This window comes from Sturnira hondurensis, unplaced genomic scaffold (genome assembly GCF_014824575.4).
Source record: "Sturnira hondurensis isolate 20B ecotype Veracruz unplaced genomic scaffold, ASM1482457v3 Scaffold0002597, whole genome shotgun sequence".
Lineage (NCBI taxonomy): Eukaryota > Metazoa > Chordata > Mammalia > Chiroptera > Phyllostomidae > Sturnira > Sturnira hondurensis.
Window position 1 is genome coordinate 5,921,104 of NW_028075228.1, and position 17,969 is coordinate 5,939,072.

The 17,969-nt window shown below is 44.3% G+C and overlaps 1 protein-coding gene across 1 annotated transcript in view; it reads right to left on the reverse strand.

The window, feature by feature from the left end:
• Nucleotides 1–17,969, reverse strand: part of CDH13 (cadherin 13) — a 1,051,180-nt gene that overhangs the window by 486,025 nt on the left and 547,186 nt on the right. The window contains exon 5 of the mRNA XM_037040313.1: nt 5,715–5,867. Within this exon, the coding sequence (XP_036896208.1) occupies nt 5,715–5,867 (153 nt within the window). The remainder of the gene's footprint in view (nt 1–5,714; nt 5,868–17,969) is intronic.

Consider the following 17,969-nt stretch of genomic DNA (forward strand, 5'->3'; position numbering starts at 1 on the left):
AACTGATTTTGCAGGTTTGCCCGTGTGGAAGTCTAGAGAGTTCTTGAGTATTTCAGAGGTGCTGGCAATAAATGTAACTTCTCTTTCTCCTTTCAAGCGCTGCTGTCTCCCCCCTATTCGGACACCCCCAGTTCTCCATGCATCTCCCACCTTGGAGAGCAGCTCAGGGTGAGGGTCTCAGGCCCATGACACAGCACACCTGCCCACTACCAGGGCCCTGATTCCTGTTTGACCCCTCACCCCCTGCTGAGCCCAGCACGAACCCTCCGCCACCTCCTTCCACCTCCTTCCACTGCCTGACGGGCTGTCTCCCATCCCACTCCTGTCCTCCCGTGTTGACAAATTTGCAGCCAGCAGATTATATTCACAGTGTGAGGGAATCATTACCACCTGCTAATGTTTTTATAGAATTTCATAAACTTGGTCATTCATGAATCCTTTACAGTACTTTATTCCAATGAAGAGTTCACAAATCACTCAAATGCTGGCAAAACGCATAATAATGAGTAATATTTCAGGAAGCCTTGCATTAATATGTCAGCTTCCAGTACTCCAAGAGCTAAATTATTTTGCCAGGTGCCACTTCAGGTCAGAAGCTTGGAAAGCCCTTCTGGGAGCCCGGATAGGGAAAGTGGGCAGGTGGCAGTGGGTCGTAGTATAGGAGGGTATTTAAGAAGAAACAGATCATCCAGCCAGTCAGCCCCACTTTCCAGCCCCACTAAGCGGAGGTCCTGGGAAAAAGGCCTAGGAATCCGCAGATTAGCTATCAGAGTCTAGTTGGAGGTAAAATAGGAAGAAGTGCTTCTTAGCGATTGAAAATGCAGGGTCTTAGAGGAGGAGAGAAACAGATATGGATCCCAGATTCAATACACACCAGCTGGGAGACCTTGAATAAGTTATTTAACAGTTATTTCCTCTTATCCATAAAATGGTGTTCTCACCTTCTATTTACGTCTCCTGTGTGAAATGGATTAAATAAGAAAATGTACACGGAAGTGTTCAGCACAGTGTCAGCCACGGAGTGTTTAATACACAGCAGCTTTAATGATGATACACAGCGGGGTCCGAGGACAAATTTACCCCAGATTATTTCTTACTGTGCAGTTACCCTGGGCTTGGTCCAGAATGTGTTCCTGTTGGATTTGGGAAATGTTCGCACGCTAGCATGGACTTGCATGTGAGGAGCCTTAAACAAACGGCAACAACATTGGAGCCGTTGTAACGGCAAGCCATTTGCCCACATGCACCGTGCACTTTAAACTTGTAGAAGGGGAAACTACAACGTGGGCCTTGGAGGCCTGGGATGCCGCTCTTTGAAGACATGTCTGCTACCAACCATAATGCCCATCACGAGCACGATGGACCTAACCGTTGTCCTAAGGCAGCAAATTGTTTCTAAACAGGCACTAGAAGTGGACCAAAACTGTAGCATTCTTGTGTTCAAAGTGTACGAACAAGACAGTAACCCAGGACTCGCCAATCAGGAATAGCAGAACCGAGCATGGAGCAATAGGGGACCATCCTCAGCAAGGACACAAAGAAAACAACAAAGACGATGGAAGAGCGAAAGGCAGTGGGTACAGCATTTGGAAGTGGATGCTCACAGGCTGGTGAAGCGTCCACAGTCTGGCCACTGTCACCCGGTTCTCTCGTATGACACTGCACTCCCACCAAGCACCAGCAGTCTCCCCTGGGCGCGTGTGGCCCCGTGTGAACCAAGCTACGCAATGAGTACGGCACAGCTGCCTGGCATGCTCCCGCACACACTGGTGAGAAATTTCAGTTTATTTTGAAAACAAAGCCTAGGCATGAAAATAAAAGCCACAGGGCGGCAGGAAACCCTGTGTGTCTTGTTTCCCAGCATACTCTCCTAGCACCCCGGTGGGGGGCTCCTCACCTTCTGGACACTCAGCCAAACATATGTAGACAGGATCGAGGATCAATCAATGCATTATGAAACTATTAAAAAACCCTCAAGCTTACTCAAGGGAAGTTCATGCTTGAGATGGGCTGACTGGGCTACAGCTCCGAGTTCTCGGAGTTTTCATTCACCTCCCTCAGCCTTTCACAGACAGCATTCACCTGTCACTCAGGTAGTGAGGTTACACAGTGCTTACTGTGTTTCTGGCCTTGTTCTCAATGCTTAACATGCATTAACTCATTCAACCGATTAAAACCCTGTGAGGTCAGTATTACTACTATTCCCATTTTACAGGTGAGAATGTTGAGGCAGACACCCTGCCCTAGTTCCCACAGCTAGTCCCTGACAGCCATGATTTCAATGCAGCCACTGTGGCTGCATGCAAAATTGTACTTTTCGCTGCTACGGTACCATATGGCTTCACTTTACAGAAAAACATGAGAAGCTCTAAGCTTGAGATTAGGCTCTACTTTACCAGCTGGTTAACAATGACTAGTTAATACAAGCTAATAATTTCATCTTCTATAATCCTTAGAGGTGCTAGTACTATCTGCACTTTATGGATGAGAGTCACAAGATCAGAGAGGGTAAGTGGGTTGCCCAAGATCACACAGCTCAGTAAATAGCAGCACAGTTTTCTGACCTCAGGACCCTTGCTATTAATCACTATTAACACCTGGATATCACTGAGATAAAAATAAAATCAAGTACATTTAAAAAAAATTAACGTGGATTTCATTCCATCCTAGCCCCTGATGCCTTTGTGAAAATCAGAGGCAGCCTTGTTCTGGCAGACACGCCTGCACTGCAGTGCAGCTCCTGGGTAGTGAGCCGTGGGCTGGGCCAGCCTTGTTCTCATTCCCCAGTCACGCCCCATGTGCAGTAACATCCCTGCACAGCCGTAAGCCACAGCCATGCACTCAGCTCTGTGGAGGACAGAGGAAAGGGATACATCATGATTCAGAAATTCCCCTTAGAGAAGTTTTTAATCGGCATCTTTGGCAACCTCCAAGCCAACGGGTTGACCAGAGTCTACTTTCTCATCGCTCCCTGTCAACCCAGGGGGCTTTGAATTGAATTCTTCTCCCCACCCTTCTGACTGCCCCAGGGGGCTTTCACAGTCCCTGGAGATCCGGGCCAATGCCATCTAAGGAGAATGTTCACACTGAGGCAGGTCCTGGTTTATGGTGCCCAGAGGTCTCTCCGAATGTGGAAGGACACCCGAAAGGGTGCCTTTAATTGTTAAGCCGCGTTTGGTTCCCACAAACATCAGGCAACCATGGAGGCACGGAGACTGCTGCTCAGCTCTTCAAACGGCCCCTGTGGTGTGAGCCCAAAAGGCATCTTACAGCCACTTATTCACCAGTTCTCATTCCTGACACCAGCCATTTCCACTCTCTCTGACTCGTGTTTGTCCTGTTTGCAGGCTACAGAACACTTCCAAGGAGATCCTCTTTATTGTTTATCTTGTACTCCTTAAATCCACCAGGGAGTTATGGAGATCCAGGTTTGTCGGGATGTCCCTTTCTGATACTTAAAAAAGGGGCAACAAATGCTATGATGTTTGGTTCATGTCAGGATAGAAAAAAAACCCCTCAAGTCTGCAGTAGATATCAACCTTCTCATGGTTGAAGGCTGGAGATTGACATTAAAAACTTGTGAAATTTAACTAAAACATTAAAAAATAGTCAGGAAAAAACTCATAAGAGCAGCTATGATTAATTGCTATGTGCTCCCCTAAACACTGGGAAAAATTTGTTTCATCTTTTACAGTCCTTTGAGGTGACAGTGCTGTCCTCACTTTGTGGTTGAGAGTGAGAAGATCAGAATGGGTGAGTGGGCTGTCCAAGATCACACAGCTCTGTGAACAGCAGTACTGAGACTCAGATAGAGATTGGCTACCCCAGAGCTCTTAATCTTCATCACTACGCTACAAAATCACAAAATCCATTGTCTCCTTTGTTGCTTGTGTCTGCCAATGAATGGATAGTTCCATGATAGGCCCGGGGAGAGAAGAGGGCATCTACCCATGGCCTGCTGCTGGCTTTTCCTGCAGTAGCTGGGTGCCCCAAACTGCCAGGACGCCTCTGGCTACTCCCAAGGCCAGTGGGCTGGGACTTTCTGAGGACACCAATGTTTGGTTTCTATAACAACCCGATTTCCCTTGCTGGGTGTACAGCAAGGTCACACTACTGTTCACCCTTTGGCGATCTCTGACAGATGGAATCCCCTGCAGATGCCAGCAGCATCCATCCTCTGGCAATGCTTCTGAGAGGGACATCGGGGGAGCATCCCCATCTCCCAGGACCCAGGACACTCGAGCACACTGCTTAGCATGGGGTCTGCTGGACGATGGGGATTCTGCACACTTCCATCATGCACCGTATTATTCTAGTGCTTTATGCCTCTCAGGCCTCACACTAACTTCTTACTGAAACTCACACCAATCCATCTGAGTGAGAAATGCAAATAAACAGAGTGTTATTTGTATTTCATGGCTGGGATCCTGAGGTCCAGTGCCTTCCCGAGGCCAACAGCTCATGGTGACAGAGCAGGCTGGCTAGACAGGGCACCTGCTCGGCAGCCAGAACACTCGACTTTCAATGTGATGTCTCTGCAATCTCTGTCTGCAGAGAAGAAGGAACATGAACCTTTTGTTGAAGGGGGATTGAGATGCTCTTATGGGGTGTTTTGACCAAGAAAACCAGAGATGCCAAATCTGGTGCTGGTAATTGGCCACCAGCTCCTATCCCCAGTGCAGGGAGATGCTCATAGGATGAGCAATGGGGACTGCAGGCAAATGTTGGCTGGGCCTTGTTCCCATTGTGCCTGCTTCCAGTTCAGGGCACTGCATCCCATGGAGGGCTGTTCCTAGAAATTGCTGGGAACTCCATCTATCGCTCAAAGAATGAGCTCACTACTCTCAGAGGCTAGTGTCCATTATAGGCTATGAACACAAGATTGTTCTGGGGATGTGGTAGAAAAGGGTGGGGGTGGGACAGACCTCCAGCCCATAGGAGATTTATTGCTCATTTCAATATTGGTCTCTGTATCCTGAACGGATATAACTCCTGAAACTGTTCTTCCACAAATAGCTTTTTATTCTCCGTATAAAAGTGATTTAAGTATGTTGCAGGAAAAAGAAAACCAACTTGAAAAATTAATTAACAACCAAACATTACCATTAATTAACACGTTGATTTTTCCTGTACCCTGTTTCTGTGAAAACCCACCCTCATCACGCTACAGGCAAAGACTTGATCTGTAAGGGGTGCTGTGTGTAGTCGCAAACGTGTGTTGGTCTCCATTCCATGTCTTGAATATCTCCCTTAGAAAGAGAACCTCTTCAAAAATATTTTCAGGGTTAAACACAACTCTCATTTGATTCCATTTAAGGATCACGTCCCGCTGTAAGATCACTGTATAAAAGTCTAACTAGATTCCTTCCTATTTCCTTAGGACAGATTTTAAATAGCAAACTGACCAGGACCAAGGGTTTACTACTCCTGATGGCTAAGCTGGTCTCTAGAAAGCCAAAGCTGCCCAAGTGTTCTGACCTCCTTGAGATCCCCCAGGACCCTTCGTTTCGCTTTCCAGTGACCAAAATATCACACAGGCCAGGGGGCTCCACTGAAGAGATGGGGCCCCCACTGTCAGGTTCAACACCCCTCCGACCCCGCAGAGACACACTCAGTCACACCGCCCTGGGTGTGCACGGAAACAACATGCTCCACGGGAGAAACCCTGACAGCCACGGCTCTCCCTGCAGGACGGGCACTTGACGGGCACTCACTTGATAAGAAGCGATGGTTTCTCTGTCCAAGGTCCGTGTCACGGAGACGCTGCCTGTGTTCTCATTGATTCTGAAAATTCCTTTCGGTTCTTGATCCACTCCCTTTCCAGTGAGCCGGAACTTGGACCCTTCCGGTCTATCACTATCGACTACCTGGTCAGGGGAACAGAGTGACATTTAAGACTCTGGCACACAGAGAGGGTGTATCACAAACATACCTCAGCCAGCAATCCACTCAACACAGGTGTTAACACAAAGGTGCCTAATAAACCCTAGTAAAGTAGCATCACCCAAAATAGCATCATTGCTTAACACCTTTCATTTCAATGAGCAAATCTTTGCAGCTTACAGCTGTGGAGACTCACGGGCACTGGGTGACATGCAGAGAAGAATCTAGTAGGGAAATAACTCCAGCAAAGTTCAAGGCTAGATGTTCATATTATTTTTAGCTTCCAAGAAACATGGTTTTTTTTCTGCAAGCAAGACCAACTAGACAATGAAAACAACAATAAAACTTTTGTTCGAAAATCTTACACTGGGCAGGCGATGACTAAGGTGCTAGATGTTTACATATATTTTCACCCACCCCATTGGTTCTACAAGGTACTAGCCACAGGGCTGAACAAGCATTTTTACACACATTTTTATTTAAAAGAAAAGAGACCTCAAAACGATGCTGGGTCAGGGGACATAGTTATTTGCACTTAATGGATGAAACCACTGAGACACGGAGATTAAGTAACAACCATTAGAAAGACTAAAGTAACAACCATTAGAAAGACTAAAGATGGGATTCAGAATCCATCTTCAATTTCTCTAGAGACATTGCTTTGCCACACTCAGTTGTGAATTTACTTTAAGATAATCCCCTACAGGTTGTTAGCCTTGCTTTAACACTTGAAGAATAAATTCCAAAGCTAAAGATGGAATAAAGTATGTCTGGGCAGAGAAGAGAGGGCAGAGAGAGAGAGGCAGCGGGCAGGTGAGAGGGAGAAAGTTCCAGAGACTGAGTCACTAGTGTGGGTTGAGTCTCAGAGGCGAGGTTGAGAGGCAGTGAGGAACCTAATTATATTTTGTTTTCTTTATGGATTTGGAGTGTCCAACTAAAGAGAAATTATTATTTGAAAAATTGGTTTTAGAGTTTGCCCAAGTATTCTTCTATATTTCATGTCACTCTATCATCAGTATCTGCAAACATTAATTTGATTATAACAGCAATTTAAAAGTCAGGAATGCAATAGACATTCAAAACATACAGATAAAAGTAAGCTGATGTTGATTCAGGTGCAAGCTGTTTACAAATGGGTAGGCACCTCTTGGAACTTAGTCAGCTGTGCCTGGTTTGGGTGACCCAAACGAAAAACATGCCTTCTCCTGGAATCAGGCTCCCTCCCACCAGGCCACTTCTGTGGCCACCAAGCCTGCAATTCCAATGGCTGCCACCAGGTGGCAGTGGTGCCTAAGGCAGCTTGACCCTCAAGGCGAGGTTCCTCTGCCATGACAGTTGAGTAAGAACAGGACAGAGCTCCATATAGCGATACGGTGTTTTCCTGATTTAAAATTTTCTTCATTAAAATACACTGACAAATTTAATTAAACACCAATTAACTCTGTTTACATTTTAAGATAATAGAAAATATCCAAAACAAGACTACAAGTAAAGTCACCGCTTGACTAGATCTAATCCAACTGACATTCGCTCCCAAACCACTCCCCTGGTTGGAAGCTCCATGAGGCCAACAGCTCAACATATTGGGCTCGTCACTGCAACCCAGTACTTGGCATAGTGCCTGGAATATAGCAGAAACCAAGGCCAACATTCTGTTTAACGAAGAGCACCACTGTTTGGGCAAACTTTTGTCCCAGCCCTAGCTCGGCCAACCGGGTGACCTTGGACATGGTACTTTGCCTCTTTGGCTCCTGACTTCCTCATCTGTATGATGAAGATAATGGAACTTCTTCCCCAGGGTTGTTAGTGGGGACTTAATGAGACGGTGTGTGCAAACTATCCTTCCAGGCACGTAGAAGAGACTCTACGTGCGTAGAGAAGAGAGAAGAGACTCTACGTAAATAGTAGCTAATGATTGCAATACTAATCATAACATAACAATCCCAACGAAATCATGCCATCATTGGTAATGGGTAAGATGCCCCTCTAGGAGTAAAAATCATCTTAGCCATAATATTTTATGAAAATCTCTAAAGGAACACATCTCTTCACAATCCTCTCTGGTTTGAGAAAAGAAGGGTTCTGGAAACAGACCCCCTGTGGGAAGGGGCAGCTGAGAAAACATCACTTTTCTTTGTCACCTCCATGTTCACTGTCCCCTCCCCTTTGGCCCAAACGTGGATTAGAACCTTTTCTTCTTGCTCCTAGGCACACCCGGCAGCTAGGTCCTCTCCAGAAGGTCATATTACCCTGGAGGACAGTCTAAAGGGAAGCAAACCTGGAATACCTGCAAGAGCTCCGGAGCTGGCCTGCTTCTCAGGAGTGGTCATCTGGCCCCATCTCTCTACCACACAGGGCCCCTTGGAGAGGACCTGTCAGGAGGGGTCTTCTGTGCTCTGTTCTTTCCTGACCCTTCCCTGCTCATAAACAGCTGGGAGGACAGCATCCCAGACCTTCTGGTGAAAACACCGGGGTAGACTGTCCTGAAAGCTCTCTTGGGGCAAACATTGCCACCCTCCCATTTCTCCACCTGCCACTCAGTGCAGAAAACTGAATTCTAGACTCAAAAGTTCCCTTGGGGCAACTTTCCTCCTGCTGTTAAGGTCAGGTTCGGGCTATTTCCTCATTCTCTCTCTGAGAACTTGACCCAGTTGGCCTCCCAGAAGTGGGGTCTTGCAGAGAGGACTCTGTTAAATGAACACAGGCTGTTGGATTTAAATTACTTATTCCCTGGGAAGGGTGCAAGTCCCACAGTAAGCACCTCTGCTGGGCATGACTCATCTTTCTTTCTCAGTAATTTTGTTTTTTCAGCCTGGACTTTTAACATATCTGTCGAAGCTGCCTCCTGGTCCTCAGAGCTTTGTCCACTTTGAAGCAATGCCACAGAGCCATACTGGTTACAATGCCCTCCGACTGAAGGGCCTTCTGTGTCCCCTAGCACAGGGAGGTTGAGGGTCTCATTGTCCCTAGAACGCTGGTCTCAAGATGTGTTTCCCTGGACCAGCATGGACATCACCTGGGAACCTGATAGAAATGCAAATTCTTAGGCCCCACCCAGACTCCTAAATCCGAAGCCCAGGGGGCAGGGCCCAGGTGATTCTGGTGCACACCCAAGTTTGAGTACCACTGATTTAGACAGATTTCATCATCATTCACATTCATTACAACTGGCAGTGATTTCCACACCTACCATTTGGATCTTTCTTCTAAAAAAAAAGGCTGGTTTTATTTGCTACCTTCTTCCTAAACCTAATATTTTAAATGCATAACAGTATCAGGAATTCTTTGAAAAACTTGTGTTCTAGAACACCAGTAAAGCAGAGCTGGTATTTCTTCAAGTCCAACATCTCTACACGTGCCAAAGGCATCCCAGGACCTTGGAGAGGAAAGCATGGGAGAGGGGCCACTCCACACGGAAACCACAGGAGTTTGGGCCCCATTTAGATTCTGGAGTCACCCACTACCTCTCCAGCTTCTTGGTTTCTAGGGACCCCAGTCCACTCCAGCCTCATTAAGCTGGGAGGTAGGAGGTGTGCAATGGCCACAGACCCAGAGAGGAGCTCAGCCACACATCAAAGCTATTCCGTGTAAGTGGGTTTCTAAACGGCACTTAATATACCCTGTTAAACTCCTGAAAAGTGTCCAGGTGCCGCTTCACAGCTATGGTCCCCCCCGGGGCTGGGGCCCTTTGTTGTCGTTGTTGATGTGACAGATGTAAGAAATCCAGTGCGCCCCTTCTGGCCAGAACAAATCCTGCGCCCCTCCGTCCCTGCAGCAGCTGTTAACACCCATTATACCACATAGCAGGGCCTCACAATTAGCTGGTCTTTCCTATCATTCTTTGTAATTCAACACTTCTTTTCACAATGAGATTTTTTTCTTATCCTCTGAGTTGGAATGAAAAAAAAAAAAGCTAATAATGAGGAAAAACTTGGACTGTGGGCATGTAAACAGCACACAGAAATCTTGCTGCATATCTGGGTAAAGTGACTTCCCAGATAGCCTTGACAGTGGCCAGCAGACTACCTGTGTCCCTGGCATAGCACAGCTGGGACCAGAGTCCTCTGCATCCAGGGAGGGTGGGAAATCCTGAAGCCCACAGCAGGCAGTGGCTGTTTGAGTCGAGTTTCAAAGGATGTTCTCTCTGCGTATTTCTTACAGAACACACCCTGTTATGGACAAAGCCAAGGCCCCTTTAGGTCCTGTCCCCTCATGCAGTCCTATCCCCACCTCTATTCTCAGCTGCAAGTAACCACTGATACCAGGTTACATATGCTGTTAAGGTATTCTATGAATTTACATATATGTATATATACTCACAGAATATATAGCAACTTTGCCTGCTTTAAAATAAATAGGGTCATTCTGTATACATTATTCTACATTTTTTTCTATTCAATGTGTTTGGAATACATATATACACACATACATACCTCCCAACTTTTGGGGAAGGTAATAATTTTACATGTATAGAAACATTGCCAAAGTAGTAGAGTTCCTATGTACTTTTAATACAGTTTCCCCAGCGTTAACATCTTGTGTAGCCACGGAACGCTGGTCCCAACTGAAAAGTCAACAGGGGTGTGTGGCTGTTGACTGCCCTCCAGATTTCATGCATCCCAATTTTACCCGTTTTTCTACTGCTAGCCTTTTTCTGATCCAAAATCCAATCTGGAACCTCATGTTGCCTTTAGTCAGCGTGGTCTTTAATTGCCTATTTTGGTGGCTCCGTGTGGGTTCAGACTTTTCCTAATTGCACTGGTATCAGTCGTTTTCCCTACGGAAAATGTATTTGATGTATCAAAATGCCACAGTCACCAAGTTTTATGTATCATAGCCCTGCCCCCTGCTGATCTCCAGTATCTGCACCTTAACTCACATTTTGCACAAGAGATTTTTGACTGTTTTGTTCTCAGTGCCTGGAACAATGCATTTAACACAGTAAGCTTTCCATAAATATTTGCTTACTAAGTAAGTAGACGAATGTTCAAGTCGTCTCCTAACTGGCCTCCATGCTTCTGGTTTCTCCTTTCCCTTCCTGTCCTGATTCTGGTTAACCTAAAATGCAAGCTCAAATCTGACTGAGAAGTCCCCAGATTGAATGTTTCAAGGGCTCCCAGGGTAATATCCCAGGGGGTTTCTTTGATAGGTCTCTACCTGTTTCTTCAACTCCAATTTTTTGCTGCAACCAAACACAGGCCTTCTGAACTTTGTCTACTTTCCCTAGACCTGGGTTTCTGGACTTCCCCTTCCCATCTTGTTCTGCTGTAGACTTCTCTTGTCTTCCTGGACTCAGCACCAAAGGTGACACCCTTTCTGGGGTGTCTCCTGACCTCTTCTGCCCCATTCTGTGGAGACCAAACCTCATTCTCTGGGCTTAACCCTGTTGACCAGTGAGGTCTGTTAATGAAGGGGTCCCCAACCTCTGGGCAGGTCCAGGCCTATTAGGAACCAGGCTGCACAGCAGAAGGTGGGCTTGAATGTAATGTGCTTGAATCATCCCCAAACAATCTCTACCCCCACCCCCTGGTCTGTAGAAAAATTGTCTTCCATGAAACCATCCCTGGTGCCAAAAAGGTTGGGGACTACTGTATTAAAGCACAGAGAACAGATGGCCTCTTTCTTGGTGGTGGTGATTGTCCCTTGGGCTATTTATTTCTTATTCCCTTTAACATTTCCTGAGTTTGAAATATAGAAGGCACTTGATTAAAGCTTTTAGTGAAGAAGTTCAACTTTATTTGCATATTTTTATGTGATCATAAAATGCTCATAAACTCACAAATTAAAATAAAAAAACAAGGTCTATTATACAACCTTTAAAAAAAATACAGTCACTTTACCTCTGCAACATCAGTACCTTTTCATTTCTCCTTTTACGAATCCCCAACGTTGACTTCTCAGGCAGGGGTAATGCCTAGGGGTCGGAAGGGGCTCCTTGCCTTATCAGTAAGAAATCCCCTGTGTGAAGACCCTCTCAGTAAACACTGCTCATTATGCAAAGCAGTCCCAACACAAATACCCCCCCCCCACTTCTTCCCTGCCACATCCTACTAAACTGATGCCTCTAATTCTCCCCTATTTAGAAAATCAAGAAAGCCTTCAAAGGATAGAAGACTATTTATACATATGATCAAAAGAATGAAAAACTAGAAAATGATGAGACCTCTCCCCCAAATTACCGAAGGGAACGTGTCACATGTGAACTGTGTAGGTCTTTGGGGGATGGACCAGGGATGATATTTTTTTCCTTCACCTTTACAATATTTGTGCTTTCACAAAATGACACTGTATTCCTTATTTATACAGTAAAAAATAACTTTTTTTAAAGTGTGAGAATATTGAAATTAATATACATAATAATTAGAAGATGTTTTTTATTCTGCTAAATAGAGAAAATGCCCATTTACTGCCATCACCTATAGTTATTAGAAGGCATTTGCTTTATCATTAGATTAGTTCTCTAAGGTTATCTATAAGCATTAATTAATTCTTAGCTGCAATTTAGTCCTTGACATGTCTTTGAACTTGAACATATTTAGCTACTCAGCAGTTTGGGCAGCTATCACATCCACACTCTATTCTAACTTTCATGCTGGTGAAACTACTTTCAACCATTTGGTCATAAGTTAAGAAGGAGAACTAAGGAAAATTCAGTGCCAAGAGCCCCAGTACCCTGGTGTAGAAACACTGAACCAATGCTTTCGCAACCCAATGTGGGAGGACCACAGCTAGACACCCACTGGACCAGTGGTTCTCATATAAGCTATGGCTGGCTGTGATCCCCACCCAGTTCAAATGGTTTCCACTGTGTCATGGAGATCACTAAGATTCAGGGCAGGATGGTACACCTGAGAAGGAACTTCAAACCTGGGTAATGCCAGAGGAGGGCATAACTAAACCCACTATCTTTATCCTACATCTATTAGTGTCTTCATTGCACCAGCTTTACCTTTTTTCTTTTATAACAAAGATATTTATTTCCAAGCACAGCTTAAACTGAGTTCCACAGGATTCAGTGTTAACTGTTTGGTTGATGATTTTTGTGTTATTTTCTGATAGTTTATAATTTTTTGATAATTTTCTGTCATGGATGCTGGCTCCTGGGGTCTACAGCATTGTGGATGAGACAAGACAATTTCACATGGACTACAGAGTCTTGTGGAGGAAAAGGGATGGCATGACCACTCTCTCAAGGGGAGAGCACCTCGACTCTTGCCTTGACAAGCTTTTCAATTTGCACAGGAATACAGGGTGTGTATGTAAAGCTCATCAATCATTGTTAGGCAGAAATGATTAAATGACAGGTAACATCCAAAGAACGCTGAGGGCTTATTCTAAGTCAGGGTCAGATAACCAAAGCACCATAAAACTTTGGAAACAAACTAATTTTATGCTTGGACCCTCATCATTTAAATTGAGAGTATTCTTAGCAAAGCAGGTTTCAGAGGATTTTATGCATTCTTTCTTAGGCCTCATCACTCTAGGGGACCCGCCCTTTCCAGCACAGGGCAGCACCCTACTCCAGCATTGTTTCAGGCTTAAATTGGGCAGGGGAAGTAAGGCAGCCAAGAGATTAGGAGACTTCTTGCAGACAGAAGGAGGACTCAGGCTATTTCAAAGCCAAGGGGTGAGGGTTCATCACCCCCTTTCTCTACAGACCCCCAAGCCCTTCCCTGAGGGCCCCTTCATGACCATGGCTGTCTTAGGTCATCCCTCTTTTGAGGAATCTTACCCATCATTGGCTAACCAGTCATCCACCTGGGGCCAAGCAGGGTGAAGAGAAAGGGGGAAGAGGTGGTGTCCCTACAAGGAAGATGAGCTTTGTCTCCTAAGTGGCTTATGGGCCCAAGGTCCTTTACTCAGCCTTAGCCATGGGGGATTACAGCTTCTGAAACCAGGCAGGGCAGTTCCCAACAATTTCCTCTAGGCTGTAGGATTTCTATTTATGAGAATACTTCTTAATTTCCAAATAGTGACAGTGTTTTAATTGTTTATTTCCAATCTATTATATAATAATGTGGCTTATAAAATTTCTACTGTTGAGTTTTTGAGAAGATTTATTAGTGGCCAAGTGCAGTATCATTTTTACTAAATGATCCATGGATACATAGAGAGAACGGATATTTTGCAGCATTACTCACAGTAGCAAAAAGGTGAAAGCAACCCAAGTGCCCAGTGATGGATGAATGGACACACAAAATGGGGTACATCCACACAGCGGAGTATTACTCAGCCTCGAATATGAGTGTATTATGTTAAGTGAAACATGACAGTCACAAAAGGACAAATACTGTATGGTTGCACATATTTCAATGTGTACTTGGCACAATGCTGTTCTTATGGCAGGAGCTCAGGTTATGTTTGTTAATGAACATACTAAAATGATGCCGCCGTTTACTGTCTCTCTCCCATGACTTTCATTGCAATGTTTCCTTTATGAACACAATTTCCTCTAACATTTGGTCTTCTTCCACTTTCTTTTCTTCCATTCAAAATATTTATCTACTACCTGTGAATTCTAGAGTAGTCACATTCCTCAACAGCTAACAGTTCAATATGCTCTATGAAGTCTACATTATGAAATATAACAGACGTACTGAATGATATGACAGCAGACCAGAGAAAGAGGAAGTCATCTTTGGGACATTCAGACATTGTGCTTAATTGTCTGGGCTCATTCTTTACCCATTAGAATCACCCTTTTGCATCCCTTATTGTTAAAAGAATGACAGGGGATCTCAGTAGGTCACTTCCTTAGTAGTTTCTTAATGCACGCTGTGAGTTTAACTCTTCTGCTAACTGGGTACCTTGACTTTGCTTCTCATTGTTTTCACAAAAAATGAAGGTAGTCCCTGAAATGTCTAGTGAAAACTCTAGATCTTCTATACCTCTGCCTCTCCTATTTATGAATCAGACTTATGGTAGCAGGGAGTAGTCACTGAAGCTTTCCTAGTTATTTTGTCTCCTCTCCTTTTGGGCACAGAGTGGAACTATACTTCCCTGGCCTTTTGAAGTTGGTTGTGGCATTAAGATTTGCTTTAACCAAATGAAATGTAAAAGTGACATGTGTCATTATGGCTAATCCTGACCAAAAGATTTAAGAGTTTTAGTGTGCTTAGCCAGGTTCTTTTTGCTTTCTCCATGGTGACCACCTATGTTTATGTTTCAAATAGTGTTGACTTCATAAACCTAGATCCCAAGGAAAAAACAGTCCCGAGGAACAGAGCCCCCAGCTAACCCTCAGTGGACATGGAGCTTAATTAATTATTTGTTGCTTTGAACAATTAAAATTAGGAGATGCTTATCACTACAGCAGAGTCTAGCCTATCCTGACTAATGCACAGAGTACTTAGGAGAAGAAGGCTTACAGCTCAGAACTCACGAACAGTGTGGACTTACTGAAAGTCATGTGGCTTTTCTGAGCTTCATTTCCTTCCTCTGCAAGATAGGAGAAATAAGGCTTACCCCAAAAGGATTACAGTGGGTAAATGATCCAAGAAATAGTACATGCTGAAGTACATAAACATGTTAAATAATGTAAGGCAATTGTTTTTATTATGATTATTAAATGGTGATGATGCTAATGATAATGGCAGTGGTGATGACAAGGCTGCCATTTTTCCACCACTAACTCTGTATCACACACCCTTCTCAGCATTTTACATACATAAATTCATTTAATCCTTACAGCAACGCTATGGGGGTAGGTACTGATACTAATATGCACTTTACAGAGGAAGAAACTGAGTCCCACAAACTTTGCCAAAGTCAGCTAGATAATGACTTTGGATTTGAACCCAGGTATCCAGAGCCCATGGCCTTTCCCCCTATTCTACGTGGCCAACTGATCAATGTGTGCTGGGCTGAGTAGGAGTATCCCAGGGGTAAAATCAACAGAGCATTACAACCTGGCACTATTGAAAGTGCTCTCAGTCTGTGATCCTGGTGACTTTCCCACCCCAGGGAGACTGGGGAAGAGATGTTCATCTCAGGCCTATACCAACAGCAGAGCCAAGATTAGGGACTTCCAAGTCTCCATCCCAGATTTGTATGCATCCAACAGGCCAGCCACTCACTCTGTACATTAAATTCTTGGTGGGAGCATCTTTATCTTCTCACACCCTCTAAGCTTTGTCATAGTAATAGTGTAATTTAGAGGTTTCTGCATGCATTCTGCTGTCTGAAAAGATAATAAATTAATCACACCCTAGGGCACTGTTGAAACACACACATTTAATCTCTTACTAACTTGCCAAACCTTCCTTCCTTGCCATTGCTCTGCTCCTCTCCCTTCCATCAGTTCAGATGTTTATGGTTCCCAAAGAAATATTAAACCAAATATTTATGCACTCATCTGAACCACAGTTTAGAGAAAGCAATGTAACAAAATCAGCATTATGAACCTGGAGCTATTCCCACTTGGAAGTTATAAACACGAACAATTGAACAATTTCTCCCTGGAAATGCATGTTGGCTGTCCTTTTACTGAGAGTTTCAATGCTTATTCTTATTATTCTTATAATTCAGGACAAATTTTAATATTAAGTCTGATGTTTGGAAACACCAGCAGTGTTAAATATAAATAAAATTTCAATAATTTCCAATGGAAAGCCCAACATTCTATCCTGCTTTGCATATACCTCTGTTAGAAGGGTCTGTGCACATCTTTGACATCCTTCATTCCCTGAAGAAGCTACTCTCTCTCACAGTTGGATCACCACTGACTAGAACCTTTCAAAGGCTCCCCACACCACCACTTTTGCAGAAAATTCAGGCTCCCTCAGTAATGTATTGAAGGCTTCCTATAGCCTGTTCCCTGCCTCTGTCTCCAGCCTCACCTGTTGTGGTGTTCACATACACCCCACTGTCCCGTTTTGTTGTCATTTCCCCAAAAGTACTACATTTGGGCCTACCCCTGTTTCAGTTCTGAGGTTACCCTCTTCTGACTCAGAGGCTCCCATTGGAAATCTGAGCCTGGCCAGTCAGATCATCTCTTAGGGAAGCCTGGGATCTGGTCAGGGAGATAGAGTCAGCTGAGGGCTCTGGGCCATTAACGTCTCATCAGCTTGAAAGTCAAGTCCACTATTTTGGGAAGACCCTTTGGTCAGTAAATATAGACCTTGGCAAAGGGAATAGTCTACTAATAATGGATATACATAGGTTATAAGAAGACAGTTCCTGCTCAAGCACAGCGTTACCACTCTGCAGTGGAGAACCTCTTCAACACTACTAAATCTCACATCTCAGGCATGGTCTCCAGGTTATACTATTCCACAAAAATATCACACCCCCTTTCCCAATGGTACCGGGTAAATGGCTTTAATTCACCAGGATATCATCAAATGGATATTGGTATGTCTCATTCCTTCCTCGCTCCTTAATTCTGTAATCACATTCATATCTTCAGAGAGGGCTTCCCTGACTACCTTATTAAGAAAAAATAGTGACTTCCCTTACAGCATCATCCTCTATGCCCATTACCCTGTCCTGTTTTCCTCCCCAGAACCCATCACCACCTGACATGGTTATCTGTTTGTTATCTCTATTTACCATTAAATTATATACTCCATATTAATAGAGATTTTTGCTTTGTTTGTTGCTGTAAATGGTGCATGGTGCACAGTAGACAAATGAATAAAGAAGCTATGTAGAGAGAAGCTGAAATGAGAGACCATATTAAGGAAAGAAAATTAATGCATAAATCAACGCACACACAGCTACTTTTGTTTTAAGATGGCTTATCAATTTCTGGTAAGGACCAGCTCTGCTTCTTGGACTTGAATTCTGAAAGCTATTCAGGTGAACTCCCAATGGAGTGATTTTGAGTGATTCTCTTAATTAAATCATCTTAATGAAACCCCCATTTTTTAAATATTTTTTTTTAATTTTTAGAGAAGGGGAGGAAGGGAGAAAGAGAGGGACAGAAATATCAATGCATGGTTGTCTCTTGTACACCCACAATTGGAAACCTGGCCCACAACCCTGGCATGTGCCCGAGACTTGGAATCGAACTGGTGACTTCTTGGTTCACAGGCTGGCACTTAATCCACTGAGCCACACCAGCTAGTGTGAGACTACCATTTTTA